General features: G+C 37.9%; 1 protein-coding gene across 2 annotated transcripts in view; it reads right to left on the bottom strand.

Moving 5' to 3' along the window:
- LOC136027228 (5-hydroxytryptamine receptor 2A-like) overlaps positions 1 to 21,206 on the bottom strand; it is a 167,072-nt gene that overhangs the window by 59,942 nt on the left and 85,924 nt on the right. For both annotated transcript variants that reach the window (XM_065704284.1, XM_065704283.1), the window contains exon 2: positions 17,001 to 17,134. In XM_065704284.1, the coding sequence (XP_065560356.1) occupies positions 17,001 to 17,134 (134 nt within the window). The remainder of the gene's footprint in view (positions 1 to 17,000; positions 17,135 to 21,206) is intronic.

Raw genomic sequence — 21,206 nt, 5'->3', positions numbered from 1 at the left:
CATATATAGAGTATGCAGAGATATATATCTATATATAGAGTGGCGAAACCCTATATAGGCCAGTGTATTCTCCTGATGAGCCCTTATGTTGGGTGTTGCCTCTGAATTATTTGTCTATATTATTTTTTCTATTGTTCGGTAAATGACGACTTATACTTATTGACGACATGACTGCCTGTCCATGGATTATTCTTTATGGTTGATTGTGTGTGGCTATACTGTTTGACCTATGTGATTGTATGGATGAGTAGGGTTAAGGCCTCATTCAAGTGCTGGTCTATATTAATCACTAATTTAGGAAAACAGTCTTCCTTTTCTCCTTCTGTCTCTTTTTTTTTTTTTTTTTTTTTTTTTTTTTTTTTTTTTTTTTTTTTTTGTGTGTTTGTGCTGTAGCATTGGTGATTTCTCTTTTCATGATATATATATATATATATATATATATATATATATATATATATATATATATATATATATATATATATATATACTAGCTGGGTTTAACCTCGTAATTTTCATTTAACCTCGATAAAACAAATTTTCTAGTAATAGTCAGAATTTTACCTCCTTCCTCCTGAGAAATTCCCTGATGGTGCTTATTTATACTAGGAAATTTTCTACCACCACCCAAACCTCTCTCTATCTTTTATGCCGGTAAACACATGAATTTCCTCCTTCTTGTAACAAAGAAAATATTTTTTCTGGAATAAAGAGGAGCTACCACCCCACAGTACGTACATTTAGGCATAGTCCAAATCTTGAGAATTAGAGATTAGCTTCCACATCCCACCTTCAGATATTTCTCTGAAAGATCGTGAAAATGTCAAACAAAATTTCATTAGAATGCTCTGTTTTAGGCTTCAGACACATATTCTCCCCCTACTTAAACAATAGCTCAGGGGCCCTCCTTGATAATGGCTGATATACAACTAAAATCAATGTGCACAATTATTAAAATATCAAGTGAATCAACTTCGTTAGATGAAGTTTTAGAATAAAAGTCCATATTAACTGTTTGTTCTGGATGGACTATGTGACTCTTTAGGAACAATTGCGCCCCAATGCGACATTACTACGTTTGAAGCTAAATAAATAGTTGTTCAAATATTTGAATTCAATTGACTATCTCAAAATTTTTGTGTTTTGAGCCACTCAGTTTGCGATACAAAATGGCTTAAAACACACCTTTTCTGGGGCATAATCTTTATGGTTACTTAATTAGGACACTAGAACATTGTATTTCCATTTGAATGACCTGTTCGTTTTTGTCAATTTTCAGTGATTATTGGTTAAATATGATTAGCCATGAAAAAACTAATAACAAATAAACACGCATTCGTGATCTTCTTTTTAGAAAAAAAGAGAAAATTCCACATCTTCTTATATGAAAGCTTGAAACCTATGTAATAGGGATATCAGGTATGCATCATTGGAGTGTGTTATTCTTATCAAACTAAAAGGAAACCCCGCAAATGTGTCGATAATTTCTACCTATGCCCCCACCTGTGACGCTACTGAAACGACCAAGGATGATTTCTACAGCGAAAGCGAACTGCAGCAGTTGTCTTCTTCTGTAGCTGCAAGTGATTACCTGATTGTTGCTGGAGACTTCAACGCAATAGTTGGTCGGTCTGACCAGACCACAAGACAAATCCTGGGAAAATTTGGACAGGGTCAGAGATGTGAGAATGGACAAAGGTTGGTAAACTACGCCTTGATGAACCACCTTGTTATCGCCAATACTATATCTCAGCACAAACCTAGCCACCTCTTAACTTTGCATTCAGATGACGGCGTCACTAAGGTCCAAATTGACTTCATTCTCGTACGCCAGAGCTGGAGAAGCTCCGTGCAGGAATCTTGCTCTTATAACGGCGCGGACACAGGCTCGCAGTCTGGGTCTCACCACAGGCTCGTTGCAGCAAAAAATTTTGCTATGTCTTGGGACTTGAAGAAAAAACAAGCCTAAGGCCGGCTTCTATATTGGTAAACTCCAAGACGAAAACTTGCGGCAGGCCCTCAACCTGAAACTGACTAACCAGTTTGACGCCCTTAACTCTGATTAAAACCTAACCCTCGATAAGATTTGGGAGACCTTTAAAAACGTGATGGCAGAGTCTGCCGATGAGATCTTAGGCTGAGCAAAAAATCAAACAACAACACTGGATAACCGCTAAGACCCTTTCAATAGTCGGTGAGCTAAGACAAAAAACTGGCGGCCGTAAAGAAGAAACAAAGGAGCTACGCTGACAGACACTCTGTTCGTCTGGACCACCGCCAAAAGTGGGAAGATGCTGCCGAGTCGTTAGAGAAAGCAGCACGCTCACATAACACCCGCAAGCTTTACCAGATCCTGAAGGAATCCGTTGGTAAGAAAGCTGATGTCTCAGAAATAGTCAAAAACAGATCAGGAAAAATCATTAATTGTCAGAAGGAACGCTCTGCAAAATGGAAGATTCACTTTCAGATCCTCTTAAGCCCATCCCCTTCATCTGCTCATGGTGTCTTCCCACTTTCCGTCTCTAAAGAGCCTTAAGATATCGAGTTGGATACACCGACCAGAGCCGAAATACTAAAAACGATCAAGACTCTAAAAAACTACAAAGCCCCAGGTGACGACGGCCTCCCCCCGGAACTATATAAACAATTCTCTGAGGTTACTGCTGAACAGCTCCTTGGCATTCTCGAAGAAGTGTGGAGGACCTTTGTTCCAAAAGATTGGAAGACATCAGTCATCCTCCCTTTCTATAAGGAAGGAGACAAAACCGAACGCAAAAATTACCGCGGAATAAGTCTCATAGACATTGCAGTCGAAATATTCGGGATCATACTCTTGAACTACTCAAAGGGGCAAGGGAGGAAAGAAGTCGAGGAAATTAAGCCTGTTTACGACCAGGTAGATGCTGTACTGATTATATTTTCGCCTTTTGCCTCATTATCCAGCAGTTTGAAAGGTACAACCTAACCCTGATCTTGATGTTCCTGGACTTCATTGCTGCCTTCGACTCTGCTGTCACTCGCCAGAAACTTTGGAAGATTCTAGAGAATGACGGAATGCCGCTGAGGTCCGTTGTTTGTTGAACTGACGTAGGCATACTATGACGCGTCAGTGAGCAGAGTTAGAGTCTCTGGCGAATAAACCAAAGAATTCCTGGTTGAGTTTGGAGTAAAACAAGGGTGTGTCTTCTCTCCAACTCTGTTCAATTATTGAATCGATCGGGTGCTTAAAAATGCTCTGTCCTCTTATCTAGGAGCGCAGATTGGACAGAATCTCTCACTGACTCATCTAGATTATGCGGATGATGTTGGCCTCCTGTCAGACCCTGTAGAAGCTCAAAACATGCTTGAAAACGTGGTGGCCTGGGCAGACCTGATCGGCTTGAAAGTCAGAACAGAGAAAACGAGATTCATGGCTATTAACCACGACACAGTACCATTCTCACTAACCGTCAACCAAGTTCAGCTGGAAAAAGTCAACCGTTTCACATACCTAGGCTCCCAGCTTTTTACTGACGGATCTTCCGACGCTGATATCCAACAGACAATACAGAAAGCGCAGGCAGTCTTTGCCTCCCTTCGGAAACCCTTAAGGAATCGCTGCGAAGTCAGTGTCAAAACGAAGGTTCGAGTCTGCATAGCACTAGTCTGCACCGTTTTCCTTTAAGGATGCGAAACATGGTCGGTAAAACTACACCATGAGAATACACTGAAGGTGTTTGAGCATACTTGTCTAATAAGAATTTTCAGAGTACAGCTACGTGACCGTATCTCCAACGCGAATATGCGTCGAATATGCAATATTAAGAGAGATGTTACACTCACTATTAAAGAACGCCGTTTAAAATGGTTGGACCATGTATTACGGAAACCACCAGAGTACCTGCCTCGCCAATTACTTCTAGTTGATCCTATTAGCTCCTGGAAGAGACGCCAAGGAGGACAGAGGAAGAACTGGTGGAACCTGGCCATGTCAGACCTTGAACCTGTTGGGGGTTTCAGAAAGTTCGGTCATAGATGGTCAACTCAGTGGCTCGCTTTTGCAGAGTAGCTGGCAGAAGATCGAACAACATGATCCAAGAAGGTCTCCAAGATCATCGATGCCGGGCGAGGTGGAAACGCCTGATTCCCGCCACAAGTACAAGTAAGAGTAAGCAAGTCATTCTTATCGAAATCACTTGCCCATTTCGGGATGTTGCCTTTTTCGTAAATCATGCACATTTTCTCAGTTTCATATCATTGGACGTTTTAATCTTAAATTGACAAGTCTGCATACTTAAATTCACCATACAAACCTGATTTTTTAATGTATTTATTGTTATAAAAAACTCAGTTTCAGTTGCTATTAGCTCAAGCCACTCTTTACTTACCACTCCATAACTACAATATCTTTGACCAATCAAACTTCCAGTAACTCATAAGCTCAAGTTTAGTATAAACAGTCATGAGCTTAGGGGAATAACAGCCACCCTCATATCTAAGATAGATTATGTGTCTGCAAGTTTTTAATTCACTCTATTCACTTACACTACCATGAAATATCATGAAATATCTTCTTTTTCATCTTCTTTAATAGTACTGACAACAAAAAAGTAGTTTTAGTGTTAGTAGTTGTAGTAGTAGTAGAAGTAGTAGTAGTAGTAGTGTTAGTAATAGTAGTTGCGGAAGCTGTAGTAGTAGTTGCGTGCAAATATTGCGTTTTTAGTCAATCGATCATCTCCCTTATCATTTGCTGAAAGTTTGAAATTAATGTACTCTTTCTTTCATGAGTTACGTCCTTTCATCAACCTGTGTGCACATAAAGTGTTTTTATTTAGTTCAAAAATAGGGTTCGACTGATATGGATTTTTGGGGTCCGATAGTGATACCGATACGATACCGCTCTAATTTGCAGAAAAATCCTTCTCCAAAAAAAACCCTTACCATGAATTCTCTGCCCATATTCATACTTATTGTGGATTCCCAATAATACAAAACAGATTTACTTCAAAAATATTTAGAAAAACAATTCAACCAAATAAAGTTCTAGTCTGAACTGTAAAACTATTTTAAGCTGGTTTAGTTACATAAACGTAAATGAGTGAAAATCTGATTGAAATAAGTGTAAGATATTTCTTGATATTGGATATTCGAAATATAAATTTCAATAGCGGAATTATGTATTTTAATCATTTACTTGTTAATGTGAAAGCTTTACTTTAAATCAATATGGTATAGCGTCTTGCTAACAAATCTATACTACGCACAATGGATTCAGGGGTGCAGCTAGGGTTTTAAGTTTGGACGCCGTATCTAAAGAGTGTGTTGACAAAATTGTCCAGTGTGCCAACAAATGCGGATACATAAGCAAAAATTTCAATTTAAATAAGTCAATTTTCCGATGTGTCGTCACGCGGGACCAACACCTTAGAACTTAACACACACACTCCTTTTCACCTTACGACACCTTCTCTAGCTGCACCCTGATTGGATATCATGGTTTCAATCGATTAAATCTTTGATCTTTCACTGACGCAATTCAACATTCATTAAACAGAAATGTATGGTTTATTGTATTTTTCTTAGTTGTTTTAGTAGAAGTTGTACGTTCTTGAACTTACTATACATTTCGAACATTGCTGCAACAGGTGTGTATTGACAAAAAAAAATAAGTTCATTTGACTCACCTCTGCTGCTCTCTCCACCATGGTCACAATTAACTGGTGGCACCACCCCCAAGAACTTTATAAGCGAAAATTACACGACAAAATCTGCTGCCATCTTCTGGATGATATATGATGAAATATATTTCTTACGCATAAATATCCGATATTTTTTTCGGTAAATATCCGATATTTTTTTCCGATATCCGATAATGATACTGAGTCACGCATCAGTCTCATAATATCGGCAAAACGATATATCTGTCGGGACCTGTTCAACACTCCCCTCAACTTTCTCTGAAAGGGTCACCTGAATGCCTTCCTCTTTTTGGAAAGTGAATGTTAAACATGTCCACCTTTCGCAATGTCATATAGTATTTATAAACAGTGGGCAATTTGCCTAACATGCAGCCGTTGCCCTGAGGGCTGTGAGGGGTTAACATCTCCAAAGCCATAATTAACCGACATTTCAACTATACAGAACAAAGTATCTGTCGTGCAATTTCGATTAGATGCCTTTCAGGAAGATTTGGCTTTGTGTGTGTGTAAAAGGGAAGGGGGGGGCTGGAATCCCTCCAATCACTTTTGACTCTTAAAAATCACTAGAACTTTCATTTGCAATTAAAACCTGATGTATCGCCGGGGCATAACTTACATCATCACTTTCCAATCACTTTTGACCCTTAAAAAGGAAACTAGGACTCTTGAATCCCAACCAAATGAGCCTCCTCCAAAGTATATACGACCACTCCTTCCATATCTTGCCCCCCAAGCTCTTCTATAGTTTTAGTTCTAAATCTAAAACCCTTGACCCCAGACTCTGAAGGTCGTGTCAACCTTAGGGGCGTTGTTAAATGAACTTTTGACTTTTTTGAACAAAACGGTTATTTCAAAATATTGATCGCATACATTTGAGGAAGATAGGGCGTGTAGGGGGGGGTAGTTACCCCCTATCTTTTCTTACTCTTTTAAGGGTCACCGGAACTCGGAAGTTTATACGGCGACTCTTTCTTATATGGTAACAATGGGAAACTTGTATAGCTTATAGCCCTGGTCCTGAGAGTTTTGAAGGAGGGGGCTTGACTTCGTCAAGGGCAAAGTTACTGAGCCTTTTCACGACGCTGTAAAAAAATAGCTATCCCAAAATTTTGATAGGATTTGTTTGGGAAAATCATGGGCGTTGGGGGGGATGGAGCTTATTGTCCTCCAATCCCATTTGACTCTTGAAAAAGACACTAGAACTTTCAATATCAAATCGGTGTAGCTCCTTCTGAAGTTTATACGATAATTCCTTCTATGCGGACTAAGGTTCAACCGTAATGTCGTCCGGCTGGGTCAATGCCATTATCGGATATCAGAAAAAATTTTGGATATTAGCCGATTCTTTTTTTTTCTTTTTTTTAAGCATCTTATCCAGAACATGGCACGGGATTTCTTCAAGTAATTTTTGCCTGTCCAATCCTTAGGGGCAGAGCCACCAGTTAACCAGCCACCGTTAAAGATTTTCACAGGACTATTCCCCCGATATATCTCCACAAGTAAAATTGATTCGGCAAAGAGAGAGTAACACAAATAAAAACAAATTCGTATAGGATTTCTAATAGATTCCCAAGAGTAAAATTTTTCCAGGAAAGCTCACCACCTGAACTTCTTTCTTCCCCAAAAATTCCCCCATGGAAACCCGCCACCAGGCAGAAAAATGCAAACTTCCTTGAGAAATGTCTCTATGCTTCTTAATATCAAATACTGTGCGTGAAATATGGGCACTATTTATTCACAACTTACAGCCCTTGCCCAAGGGGCTGTGGGACTTATGTTTCTAAGATCATTGGTACGATAAAATTCTCCCTGAGAAAATTAATTATAGACAGCGAAATAGCGCTGCCTCAGTAAAGAATGATGTGGGCACAAAATGTTTACAATTTTTTTTTCATGCTTTTAGACCTGGGCACTTCGTGTAGAAGGATTTACCGTAGAAGCTTCTAAAGGGACTCATTTGATTCAAAATTGAATGGGATAGTGCCCTTTTTGAAAGTCAAAAGTTATTAGAGGGCAACCAGCCCCACCCCAAGACCATCATTTCCACAAAAACATCAAATAAAAATTTTAAGGTAAAGTTTTGTTCAGTATACTTGAAAGGTCTGGATATTTGTCTTTGAGTATGAGACCCCCCCCCACCAACAGACCTCAGGGCAAGGGTTTTAAGTTATGCCCTGGAGGCATATAAGGTTGTTATAGAAAAGGTGGTCGTATAAAACTCAGAGGGACTCATTGGACTGGAAATCAGAAGTTCTAGGGCACTTTTTAAGATTCGAACTGATCGGAGGGCAGTTACTTCCTTTTTTTTGTCAGGGCAATTCGTATGGAAGGAGTTGTTGTAGAAGCAAGGGAAGGGCTCATTCGATTGGAAATTGCAACTTTTACTGCCGTTGTTGATAGCCAAAAGTGATTGGAGGGCAACCAGTTCCCCTAGCCCCGTCATTTCCCTAAATAGATACAGTCAAAATTTTTAGATAGCCATTTATTCAGAGTAGTTGACAGGCCCAATAATTATATTTTTGAAGATGACAACCTCACCCCAGCCCTCCGGGTAAAGGCTGTAAATTATTTATCTGGGACATATAACATTTTTTATGAAAAGGGTGGTCGTACAAACTTTGGAGGGAACTCATTGGATTGGAAAACAGAAGTTCTCGTGCCCTTTTTAAGAATCAAAATGTCGGAGGAAACTAGCTCCCCTCCCTTTACGGTCTATTTTCTTATGTATCTGATAGAAATTTTGAAATAGCCATTTGCTCAAAAACAGTCTAAAGATTACATAACAATTATCTTACTGTTGACATAACCATCCAGAATCTGGGGGGGGGGAGAAGAGTTGCAAATTGTGTCCCAGGGGCACATAAGCTTTTTATGGAAGAGGTGGTTGTGTGAGCTTTAGAGGTGGCTTATTTGATTGGAATTTTGAAGTTCTAGTTTTCTTTGGAGAGTCAAAAGTGATGTAGTGCAACTAGTTTCCCCTCCCTGACACCCTCTTTTCCAAAACGCATCTGATCAAAATTTTGAGATAGTCATTTTGTTAACAGTAGGCCAAAGGGCATATAACAATACTTCCAGGATTGACACAAACATCCAGAGCCAAGTGGCAAGGTTTGTGAGTTATACCCCGGGCATATAAGGTTCTTATGGAACGGACAGTCGTATAAATTTCGAATTGGATGGGGCTCATTTGATTGAAAGTTAGAAGATCTAGTGCCCTTTTAATAAGTCAAAAGTGAATGGAGAGCAACCAGTCCCTCCCCTACAAGCCTAGCATTCCTCAAAACATGGCTAGGCAATTTGTTCATTGTTTATAATGTTATTGAGAAAGTAATACATGTTTGAGCTTCATTTTCCAAAAAGACGAAGGGATTTCAGCTGAGCCTTTCAGAGAATGTTGAGGGAAGTGTTCAACTAAATCAAAACAAGTTATGTGTAAACGGATTGTCAAAATAGCATAATTCATGGATGACTGGGTATATTAATTTGTGACTTTAAGGAAATGATAAAGGATGTGGCCAAATAGGAATATTTGCGTGCTACCACTACTACTACAACAACAACTACTACTACTGCTACCGGTACTACTACCAGAATACTCAATTTACACCGTTGAGAGAAATTTTGAACTAAATCAAAAGACAATATGCGTATTCATATTGTCAAAAGAGCGTATCTCAAGAATTGATTTGGTTAATAAGTTGGAACTTTCAGATAATGCTAGAAGGGAAAATCATCTGGCCAAAAGGCAATTTGTGGAAGCTGCTAATAATACTTCGACCAGATCTACATTTATTACTGTTATTTACTGCATTATTACTACATTATTACTTCAACGACTACTTCTATTCCAATTACTTGTCAATGCAATATGTTAATACTGTTGCTGCTACTTTTACTACCGCAATTACTATTAATGCTACCACTAGTAATACTAAGACTACTGCTGGGCGTAACTGTAATATCTTAGGAATTGTTTGGTGTGTGAAGTTGAAACTAAAAGTCCTTGTTCTGGGGGGGGGGGTGTTGAACTAACAAAAAGAAAATATTTGTGCCCTACTACTACTGCTTCTACTCATACTACTACTACTGCTACTATTGTCACTACTTCTACCACTACTACTACTACTAAAGCTAAGGCCAATAATATTAATTATGCTGCTACTGCTACTACTACTGCTACTAAAACTAAGGCTTTTAAAGCGATAATTTTGAGAAAAATTGAAAATTTGTGGACCTAAATCAAAACACACTATGCCAACACAAGTAGTAAAGAAGACTTATCAGAAATGCTTCGGGAATGGCTCATGATATTAAGGTTAAACTTCAAGCGTATGTTGAAGGGAATCTTGAAGAAACCTAAGGTGTTATGCGCATACTGCTTCTAATGATACTAAAACTGTTGCTACTAAGCAATCTAACAGCATTAAGGCTAATCTTCAATGAATATTGAGGCGGATGTTCAACCAAATCAAAAAGTTATAATGCCATTTTTAAGAATCAAAAGGAATTGGAAGGCAAGCAGCCCTCCTTCCCAGCTCGTTCATTTTCAAAACGGATTCAGTCAGAATTTTTAGAGAGTCATTTTGTTGAGCATAGCAGAACGGTCTGATAACTATATATCTAGGAATATTGGGTATTTCAGCCCCCAGAATTATGTAATCGGCCCATTATGTTTTAAAACTAAAAGTTGCTTCAAAACTAAAACAAAAGGTACTGTTTATATGATTGTGTATATACTATTTTAACTTATGTTTTATTTTTCAGGTCAACTAGAAGACATATAAAATCAAATTAAACAATACTATTTGTGTCAGGATAAAATATTGATAATAAAGTTTCCCCAAAAATACAAATAGCAGGGCTAGCTATGTATTCTTAAAGAAAAGCCGCAAACTATAAAATATTCTTCCCCAAAAAGAGTATATGAATAAAAAACGAACAAAAATTAATTTAAAAAATTTTTCCGCAAAACAAGTTTTTTAAAGAAAAGTAAAGAGCTCCTAGAACCGATAACGAGCAGAAATAGAGTCAAATAAAATTCCAAACGTAAAACTAGCACAACACCATCAATAAATAAATGAAATCAAAAATGAACAGATATGACAATAAATAACCGATTTAAACTCAAAACCAGCAACATATTAACATGACGGGCGCTGACAACCCCATTCCTTTTCAAGACCAGAACATGATTTGCACTTTACTGAAAAAAAACAAAACAAAACAAACAGCAAATGACCATGGATTGTCAGTTTAATATACATATATATTAATTCCCTATAGTTCCTAAAACTTTCTCATTTATTAAAGTAAAAGAAGTGAAAACAATTAAAATGTATTTTTCTTGTTGTATTTATGTTGACGCTGAAGAAACCTTGGCTCAACACCCATTGTAAGAAGGCTATTCGAGCAAAGCAAAAGGTGTACAAGTGATGGCTACTTTCAAAGAGTGAAGGGGACAGGATTACACTCATCAAGTTGCACAAGAATTCAGTTCATGCGATTCGACAGTCCCAGGCTCTGTATAAGAAGTAGTTTACTTCCAAAGCTCAGCATGCTTTGGCAAAGAGTTGGTGGGGAACTCTAAAGGAGGCTTTGCGATCGTCCAAGGGGACTTCAAATCCTTTTCTATAGGTTAACAGGACTGGAAGAGATCCACAAGAAAAGGCTGAAGCTCTTGCTAAGCCGTTTACTAAATTCTCGAATCTGGATGGAGACGATAGGGAAGTGCTAAATTACTCGGACCTAACCTCTACTGTCCTGGATCAGGTGAATTTTTTTACCCCTAAGATCCTTCGCATTTGTCGACATCTCGATGTGACCAAAGTCATAGGTCCTGACTACGTACCAAATTTAGTCCTTAAATCCTGCAGGGCCGAACTACTTGGACCATTGTCATTGCTTTTCCGGATACCTTTTGCTGTGGCACCTTCCCACAAATAGGGAAATCCGCCCATGTTATATCTTCCCTAAAGCCACTTGGCGACCAAAAAAGTGTTGGCTCCTATAGGCCTATTAGTTTCCTCCCCTCTGTTGGCAATAAAACATTTCAACAGTTCCTGAAATAAAATGACCTTGTTGGCGATCACCTATATATATTCTGGAGGAAACGCTTAACATTAGACTGTCAAGGGGCCCAGAATCAGGAGCAGATCAAATTTCTGACAATGGGGTACGACATATGACTATTGTAAATTGACATTGCCAAAGTTTCTGACAGATTATGGCATCGTGGCCTGCTAAAGAAGCTCCGTTCGTATTGTGTTCGTGGATGGCCGTTATGAGTGATTGAGAGCTTTCTTTCAGATTGTTCGCTGCGGGTTTTCCTTGACGGGTTTGTTTGCCACGAATACTCAGTGAAAGCAGGGGTTTCCCATGGCAGTGTCTTGGGACTTTCACTCTTCCCCATCTACATAAATCACATGCGAGACGACCTTACAATCCCTCTGTGTCCCTTTGCTGAGGATACCGTGACACACTCAGTCATCCCATTAGACGAATCCCCAGGACAAGCCTCCCTGTCCCTACTGATGGATCTGTATAAAAATCGAGAAGTGCTCTAATACATTGATGACCAACTTTAATATATCAAAAACAAAGGAGCTACCTATTACCCGATCAAAGGCACTGCATAGACATCCCTCATTCATTTTCAAAAATAAAACTAAAAAGAGAGCGGACGAGCTTCGTCTACTTGGGATTCATTTCTTCTCCATACCGTCTTAGATTATCCACCCTGATCAGGTGAGAACCTCCTCCGCAAGAAAACTCAGAGTTACTCTTCACTGCAAAACCTTCTTCCATCCAGCTTGATTATTCAACTTTATGGGTGCTATATCAGACCCACAGCGGACTATAGATGTCCACAATATGCTGGTGCCCCAAAAACGCAGTTGGCACCACTTCAAAAGATTCAGAATGGGAAAAACAGAGTGGGTTGCGCCTCTACACATGACTCGCTTCAGCCTCTAAATGAAAGTTTTGATGTAGCGTCAATGGCTGTCTTCTACCAGTACATGAATTCGCCTCCATCACACGAGCTTTCTCTCACTGTTCTCTCCCTTGTACAACTGATAAGGCAGACGTGAAGCCACACAGATCAGACTAATTACTTAAGGGAGAACACGCCAAGAGACGAGTTCTCGAGGCAGAGCTTCATCCGGCGTTGAACTTCTATCTGGAACAAAATTTTTGTGGATATTAATCAGAACGAGAATCAGAACGTGTCAAAAATTTAGGGATACTCCATTTTTCTGAGAAAAGAGAAACAAACAACGGTATTCATTTGAAGGTTCCTACTTACAACATGAATCAATAGATAAATGCCTACCCTGTGCCTTGTCTTAAAACTGGCATATTGACATTTTTGGTCCCAAAAATGATCTAAATACGTCACGACTTTAAGAAAGAATTTGTATTTTTCCCAAGGTGATTCTATCGAACCAATGGTGACGCTAAGACATTAAGAAGAGTCCAAAATTATCTGTGGTTAGAAGACAAGCGACAATAAGAATTGATATACACAAGCCTGCCTCGTAGTCGTGGCAGGACCCGACCCAAGAAATCAAGAAGAGGCTCCCATTGTCTGAGGTTAGAAGACAAGTAACAATGAAAATGAATATATAGAAGTCTGCCGTGTAGCCGTGCCCGGGTCTTGTGGCGTAGCCACACACCTTATTTCTGCTTATTTTTGGGTTAATGTAGCTCTTTATTTTTCTTTGAAAAACTTATTCTGTGGAAAAAATTGAGTTAATTGACTTAAAAGCCAAATAGAGAGTGCTATATTGGGATTTGGTTCGTTTGCCCGAGTCGTATAACTGCATCTTGTTAAAGGTCCGACACGATTTATAGGACTGATACTCTCTAACAGGAATATAGATTAAACTTACCATGAAGTATGTACGTTTTATGGGATACTCGAGGACTATTGAAAATGGGACGCTACTTTATTTGAAGGAAAGACTTTTTTCCATTGCTAATGAGCCGAGAAAAATATTTACGTCGATATTGGTATTTTTCCACCGTCAAAACCCTCTGAATCTTGGAGTGATCTCACAGGCTTTCAGTTAGTGACAAGATGCGCGTCTAGGTCTATGAGTTCTACCATATTGTTGACCAGTCTTGTTTCTATCAATAAAGGTCATGAGCAGCTAATATAACAGAATAAGGTAAAAATAATTTATGAAATACTCGATCCTGCTGCATCACTGCATTACTTGCATATATTTTCTTGAAGATATTCATATTTATGAGTACACAAAAGCAGCAGCAGGGACGGATGAATTTGATACCATTTAACTAAAACTCTATGTCACAATTAACATCGTATGATCCTCTCATCCTAGAAAGAGATTAAATAAAAAAAACTAGTTTTTTTAACTGAAAGTAAGGAGCGACATTAAAACTTAAAACGAACGGAAATTACTCCGTATATGAAATGGGTTGTCCCCTCCGCAATCCCTCGCTCTTTACGCTAAAGTTTGACTCTTTGCCACAATTCTACTTTTTAAAACAATGAAAAGCATTAGCGTAAAGAGCGGGGGATTGCGGAAGGGACAACCCTTTTCATATACGGAGTAATTTCTGTTCGTTTTAAGTTTTAATGTCGCTCCTTACTTTCAGTTAAAAAAACTAGTTTTTTTTTATTTAATTTCTGAACGTTTTTGAATTAATGCATGTTTAATTTTGGCTCTCCGTACATAAATTATTAAAATGAAATTTGCATATTAATTCTTTTTATGGCTAAATGGCTTTCTCTTAGTTTTGATCAGACGATTTTGAAAAATAAAGGATGGGGAAGGAGGCCTAGTTGCCCTTCAATTTTTCGGTTACTTAAAAAGGCAACTAGAACTTTGAATTTTTAACGAGCGTTTTTATTAGTAAAAATATACGTAACTTAAGAATTAACTTACGTAACAAACTTTTATATTCTTATATTTTTAATTATAAATATGAGGGGGTTTGTTCCCTCGTTAGTGCCTCGCTCTTCATACTAAATCTTAAGTTTTGTCCCAATTCTTCAAGAATGACCCCTGAATCAGAAAGGCCGTAGAATAAATAGTTTAAATTACTAAAAATACTTTAGCATAAACAGCGAAGTATTTATCTCCTCCTAAATACCTCGCTCTTTATGCTAAATTATTTTTAGAACCCCTTATATGCGTAATAATCTCTGTTCGTTTTAAGTTTTAATGCTACTCCTTACTTTCAATTGAAAAAACTTTCATGTTTATATTTTCATTGTTTTTTTTTAATAGTGATACTAGAAAATGCTGCGCCTTTTTCATTGAATTTCTCTTCCCCCATGAAATATTCCGCCAAGGAACAATCTTCCCACATAGCCCCTCCTATCAACTCAACACCCAAACCAAAAATTCCCCCTGAAAACATCGGTACACTTCCCAATAACCATTACTGTATCTAAACATTGGTCAAAGTTTGTAACTTGCAGCCCCTCCCCCAGGGACTGTGGGGGAGTAAGTCATCCCCAAAGACATAGTTATTATGGTTTTCAACTATGCGGAACAAAATGGCTATCTCAAAATTTTGATCCGTTGACTTTGGGAAAAAATGCGCGTGGGATGGGGCCTAGGTGCCCTCCAATTTGTTTTGTCACTTAAATAGGGCACAAGAACTTTTCATTCCCGTTAGAATGAGCCCTCTTGCAACATTCTAGGACCACTTTGTCGATACGATGACCCCTGGGGAAAAAAAAACAAAGAAAAACAACAAATAAACACGCACCCGTGATCTGTCTTCTGGAGAAAAAAAATACGAAATTCCACATTTTTGTAGATTGGACCTTGAATTTTTTTTCTACAGGGTTCTCTGATACGTTGAATGCGAAGGTGTGATTTTCGTTCAGATTCTATGACTTTTAGGGGTTGTTTCCCCTATTTTCCAAAATAAGGCAAATTTTTTCAGGCTCGTAACTTTTGAAGACAAAGACTAAATTTGATGAAACGTATATATTTAAAATCAGCATAAAAATCCGATTCTTTTGATGCATCTTTTAGCATCGAAATTCCGTTTTTTAGAGTTTTGTTTACTGTTGAGCCGGGTCACTCCTTACTACAGTTCGTTACCACGAACTGTTTGATCAGATATATGAGCATGCTTCAGCATGGAACCTCAAAAGTAGTGGCAAAAAATTTGGTGTGGTAATCAAGGAAAACTTCCGAATTAAGTACGTCGAATACGTCCAGCTCCTCGCTACTAAAAGGTAGTTTATAATTCTTATACCACATTATTGATTGACATGATATCTTTCTATGTTAAAGAACTTCTCGGTGTACTCAAAGTGATTTTAGCAAATGTCCTTGAGGATGCATTCAACAACAATTCCTCTCCCTGGAACTATCGTACTGAACTATCTTGGACAAAATAGACGATAACTGTGAAAGCCTTTTCAGAGTGCCAAAGTTATTCTGGGAAAGACCTGCAAAGTTCATGTTAGACATAATGACCTCCGAGTACTTTTTTTGCCTACATTGAAATTTTAAGAGAAAGTCGTTGACCGTACAGTCTCTAGGCAAATTAAACTCGACCATTTTCGTCTGCATAAATTCCAGTGGATATGCAAGGTAAACAACACAGAAAGCAATTCTTGTCCAGGTTAAAAGTCTCGGAAAGTTCTGATCGAAGTTTTTCTATAGCAAGGAGCGAATCTGCCCTCCTTTTCTACATGACAACAATATGTAAATAATGCGTATTTCGCATGGTTTATTGCCCTTGCCCAATGGGCTGGTGGCCGATGCCATACCTGGAAGTATATTGTTTGAGCCTTTACACTATTTTGAACAAAATGGCTATCTCAAGATTTAGACCGGGTGTCTTTGGGAGAGTGGGGGAGTGGGTAGCAAAAAAAGGCATGAGAAAGTGATAAGTTCCCTCTAATCACGTTTGACCTTGAAAATTCCATTTTTAATCAAATGAGCTCCTTTCAAAATTTCTACGACAAGTTTTTCTATATGAAGGGTCCTGGTTTAAAAAGAAAAAGAAAATAGAAGAAACTCATTACCTCAATTTAGAAGAAAAAATCATTCCTGAAAGCGGTGCTGGTTTTACTTATTTGGTATCTTTGAATGCAAACAATCACAAACTGGGAAGTTTCAATCTTCTCTCTCTCCCTTTTAAAACATTTTCTTACACCCTTTTTAGGCCAATTTTCAAAATTAAATAGTCGTTTACAAATCTTTTTACTCTGAACTAATTAAGACCTATTGAAGAGCCAATTCTTCTTTAGTTACAGACGCAAATGCTGTTTCTGACAGCCTCTGAAGAGCTTGTGTACACTTACAAGAAGAATTGGTTGAATTTCTTTACCTGATATACAGCACCAAGAGGCATTACCAAACATGCTACTAGAAGGTCTGCTACTGCTAGTGACAGGACTAAGTAATTAGCGACTGACTGGAGGTGTCGCTCTAATAAGACAGCTAAGATGACACAAGCATTGCCTAAAACAAAACAAGAACAGTTCTTTTTATATCTGAACAAAACCGAAGACCTACCGGTACATTAAAATGTTGTTGATTAACAGCGTGTATAATGAAGAGGGAAAAAGTATCCTGGTAAATTTGAATTCGATTAACTGCAAAATTAAAAGTATGTAAACAGTTTAATTTAGAAATTTAAAGGTTAATAATTAAACCCAAAATGAGCATAAAAGCCAAGCTTAAAATGAATTGAAAAGGAAATGAATTGATTTAAACCTACAAATAACAAATATTGCTTTGAACGAGCGAATGAAAGCTACAAGAAACAGAAATCAAAAATGAATGGTTGAGGCAAACTTAAAACAAGGAAAAATTTTCACAAATAAGAGAGGAACTACTGACCTCTCATTGTCATTTGTACCCTATTAAAACCATTACTCTTCCAATGATCCGTGTTTTCTTTCTTTCGTTAATTGATTGAAATCTTATTCCGTAATGTTTGACGGATAGCTTCGACTTTACGAATAAGCTTTGGCTTTGGCCCATTTTATGCACTTAAATTATTTTGGTCTATAATTTTTTCATTGCTCTGAGGACCACGTGGCCACAGGGACGTGCTTCGTATGTTTCAACCCATTTATACAGATATGTATGTTGCACACACATCTCTTTTTGGCAAAAACAATGCATACTATGAAGTCCCAATGCCTCAGGTTAAATTCTATGCAAATTTTGAGCCAATCCAAATGTATTTCGTGCACTTACGTCCCTTCGTAAAAAGTAACTTGTGTCCCCTAGGCTTAGGGTGCAAGCCCATTGGTTATTAAAAATTTCTCAGCCTCAAAAAATTTAAAGCTGTTGAATCTTCTCTCGGCCTCGACCCGGAATGCAAGAATGGATTTCACTATCACCAAAAATTCCCGAAGTCCTCGTAACCCTTATGGTCTGGGTTGATCGAATCCATTCCAAGACCATGGCTTCTTTTAGTTGAGTAGATTTCCTGGCTAAAAAGTACAAGGAGGGTGTCAAACATACTTACCCACTTATCCACTATACCCACTAAAACGTACTGGTAGAAAATCTACAATTTGTATAGTTGAGACCCTTGCGCCTAAGACTAAGTGGGTCGTTTTACTCCCATACTTATATTTTTTGAAACCTTCAAATTACTTAGAGCAGAATAGCTATCTCGAGATTTTGATCGGCTGGCATCGGGGGTCTTTGGTCATAATTGGGGCCACTTATGGATTTGAAAGTTTGGAGAGTCATAAGCCCGATTTGTTAATACAATCATACGTACCTAAAGCGTTTGCAAGAATTTAGTTTTAAGGAGAGGCGACGTATAAACCTTTTCTTCTTAGATGTTCATGAAAAGTGGGCCAGTTGCACAATTTCTGGTCCTTTCCTTTTGTGATGGATAGATCAAACCCCTCCGAAAGAGTATTGTTTTTCTTTTGATTGTTCGGAGTAAAATTGATAGCTTAAATTTTTGGTTTGGTGTCATGGGGTTATAACCAGGGTGCCCAGAAACATACAAGGGAACAAGAGGGGTGGATGGTTTTTCTCTGACAATCTTCAGCACATAGAAGTTATATATGCACAGTGAGTGAGCCACCTCCTGAGTTTCTACGACATCCTTCTATATGAAGAGGCAGGGAAAAAAAAAACATTAGATATCTTTTTTTTACTATTGCAATGTTAGTATATTAACTCTGAAATTCATTTTAAGTGCTTTTAAAAGCTTTTAGGTGATACTGCTACACTGCAACGCTAAGAAGCTCAAGACCACTGCAGCTGCTAATGTTCCTCCTCTACCATATTCTATTCATGATGATGATTTCGTGGTTTACCCTATCTAGGCAAACAAAATTATGCTGATAAAACTATTATTTAAAATTTAATGCAAAAGATCACTGTTGATTCGTAAGACTTTGAGTGAACATTCAGGTCTGGTTTAACATTTAAGTTACAATATGACTTGTTTATTTTTAAGAAGAAAACTAAACGAAAACATTTTTACTGACGTTCCAATATTTACCAACAATATTGCAGTGTCCATTGAGAATGAATAAAAAAAAATATAAAAATGGGTTCCAAAAAAGAAATTTATCTAAGATATGTAAAGAGCCCAAGACAAGCAGAAATAAAATCCTATAATGTGTTAAAGGAAAATATTCGGCGAGGAAAAAAAACTGGGTTCCGCTTTTGTAATTTGAACAAGGCTTTGACCTTACCCATCTATCCAAACACCTAGGACAAACAGCAAAGCCAAACATATTTAGCTGGCAACGGTATAGCGCAACCTATAGTTAAGGGGTTCAATATATTACGCTTTTCCCTAGACGCACTTTCAATAGATTAAATAAAAAAAAGTTTTTAAATGAAAGTAAGGAGCGACATTAAAACAAAACGAACAGAAATTACTCCGTATATGAAAGGGGCTTTTCCTTCTCAACGCCTCGCTCTTTACGCTAAAGTTTTTTTTACTGTTTTAAAATGTAGAGTTAAGAGAAAGAGTCAAACTTTAGCGTAAAGAGCGGGGCGTTGAGAAGGAAAAGCCCCTTTCATATACGGAGTAATTTCTGTTCGTTTTAAGTTTTAATGTCGCTCCTTACTTTCATTTAAAAAACTTGTTTTTTTTATTTAATTTCTGAACGTTTTTGAATCAATGCATGTTTTGATTTTGGCTCTCCGCAGAGGAATAATTAAAACGAAATTTGTATATTTATTTTTTTTTGGCTAAATGGCTTTCTCATAATTTTGATCAAATGATTTTGAGAAAAAAAGAGTGGGGGAGGAAGCCTAGTTGCCCTCCGATTTTCGGTTAATTAAAAAGGCAACTAGAACTTTTAATTTTTTACGAATCTTTTTATAAGTAAAAGATATTCGTAACTTGCAAATTAGCTTACGTAAAGAACTTTTGTATTCTTATGTTTTTATTACATATATGAGGGGGTTCGCCCCCTCGTCAGTACCTCGCTCTCTACACTAAAGCTTAAATTTTGTCCCAATTCATTAAGAATGACCCCTGAATCACAAAAGCCGCAGAAGAAATAGTTGAAATTACTAAAAATACTTTAGCGTAAAGAGCAAGGTATTAGGAGGAGGTGAGCCCCTCATATGAGTAATAATTTCTGTTTGTTTTAAGTTTTAATGCTGCTGCTTACTTCGAGGTGAAAAAAACTTTTTCATTGTTTTTTTTTATGTAATGCTAGTAAATCCTGCGCTCCCTTTATGGAAAATTTCTTCCCCCTTGACAAATTCCTCGATGAAAAGTTCCCCCAGCATATCTTCCTGTTCCCAACCCCTGCCTCCAACAAACAAATCCTCCTGAAAACTCCTGTACACTTCCCAATAACCATTACTATATGTAAGCACTGGTCAAAGTTTTGAACTTGTAACCCCTCCCACGGGGACTGTGGGGGAGTAAGCCGTCCCCAAAGACATAGTTATGAGGTTTTTCGACTACGCTGAATAAAATGGATATCTCAGAATGTTGATCCGTTGACTTTGGGAAAATAATTAGCGTGGGAGGGGGCCTAGGTGCCCTCCAATTTTTTGGTCACTTAAAAAGGGCACTAGAACTTTTTATTTCCGTTAGAATGAGCCCTCTTGCAACATTCTAGGACAACTGGGTCGATACGATGACCCCTGGGAAAAAAAAACAAAAAACAAATAAATACGCACCCGTGATTTGTCTTCTGGCAAAAAAATACAAAATTCCACATTTTTGTAGATAGGAGCTTGAAACTTCTACAGTAGGGTTCTCTGATACGCTGAATCTGATGGTGTGATTTTCGTTAAGATTCTGTAACTTTTAGAGGGTGTTTCCCCTATTTTCTAAAATAACGCAAATTTTCTCAGGCTCGTAACTTTTGATGTGTACGATTAAACTTGATGAAACTTATATATTTAAAATCAGCATTAAAATGCGATTCTTTTGATGTAGCTATTGGTACCAAAATTCCATTTTTTAGACTTTTGGTTACTATTGAGCCGGGTCGCTCCTTACTACAATTCGTTACCACGAACTATGGTCCTATGAACTTCAGAGGGAGCTTATTATATTAGAAATCGAAAGATATAGTGCTGT

Source organism: Artemia franciscana, chromosome 5, assembly GCF_032884065.1.
Source record: "Artemia franciscana chromosome 5, ASM3288406v1, whole genome shotgun sequence".
In the NCBI taxonomy this organism is placed as follows: domain Eukaryota; kingdom Metazoa; phylum Arthropoda; class Branchiopoda; order Anostraca; family Artemiidae; genus Artemia; species Artemia franciscana.
This window is presented reverse-complemented; position numbering and strand designations above follow the sequence as displayed.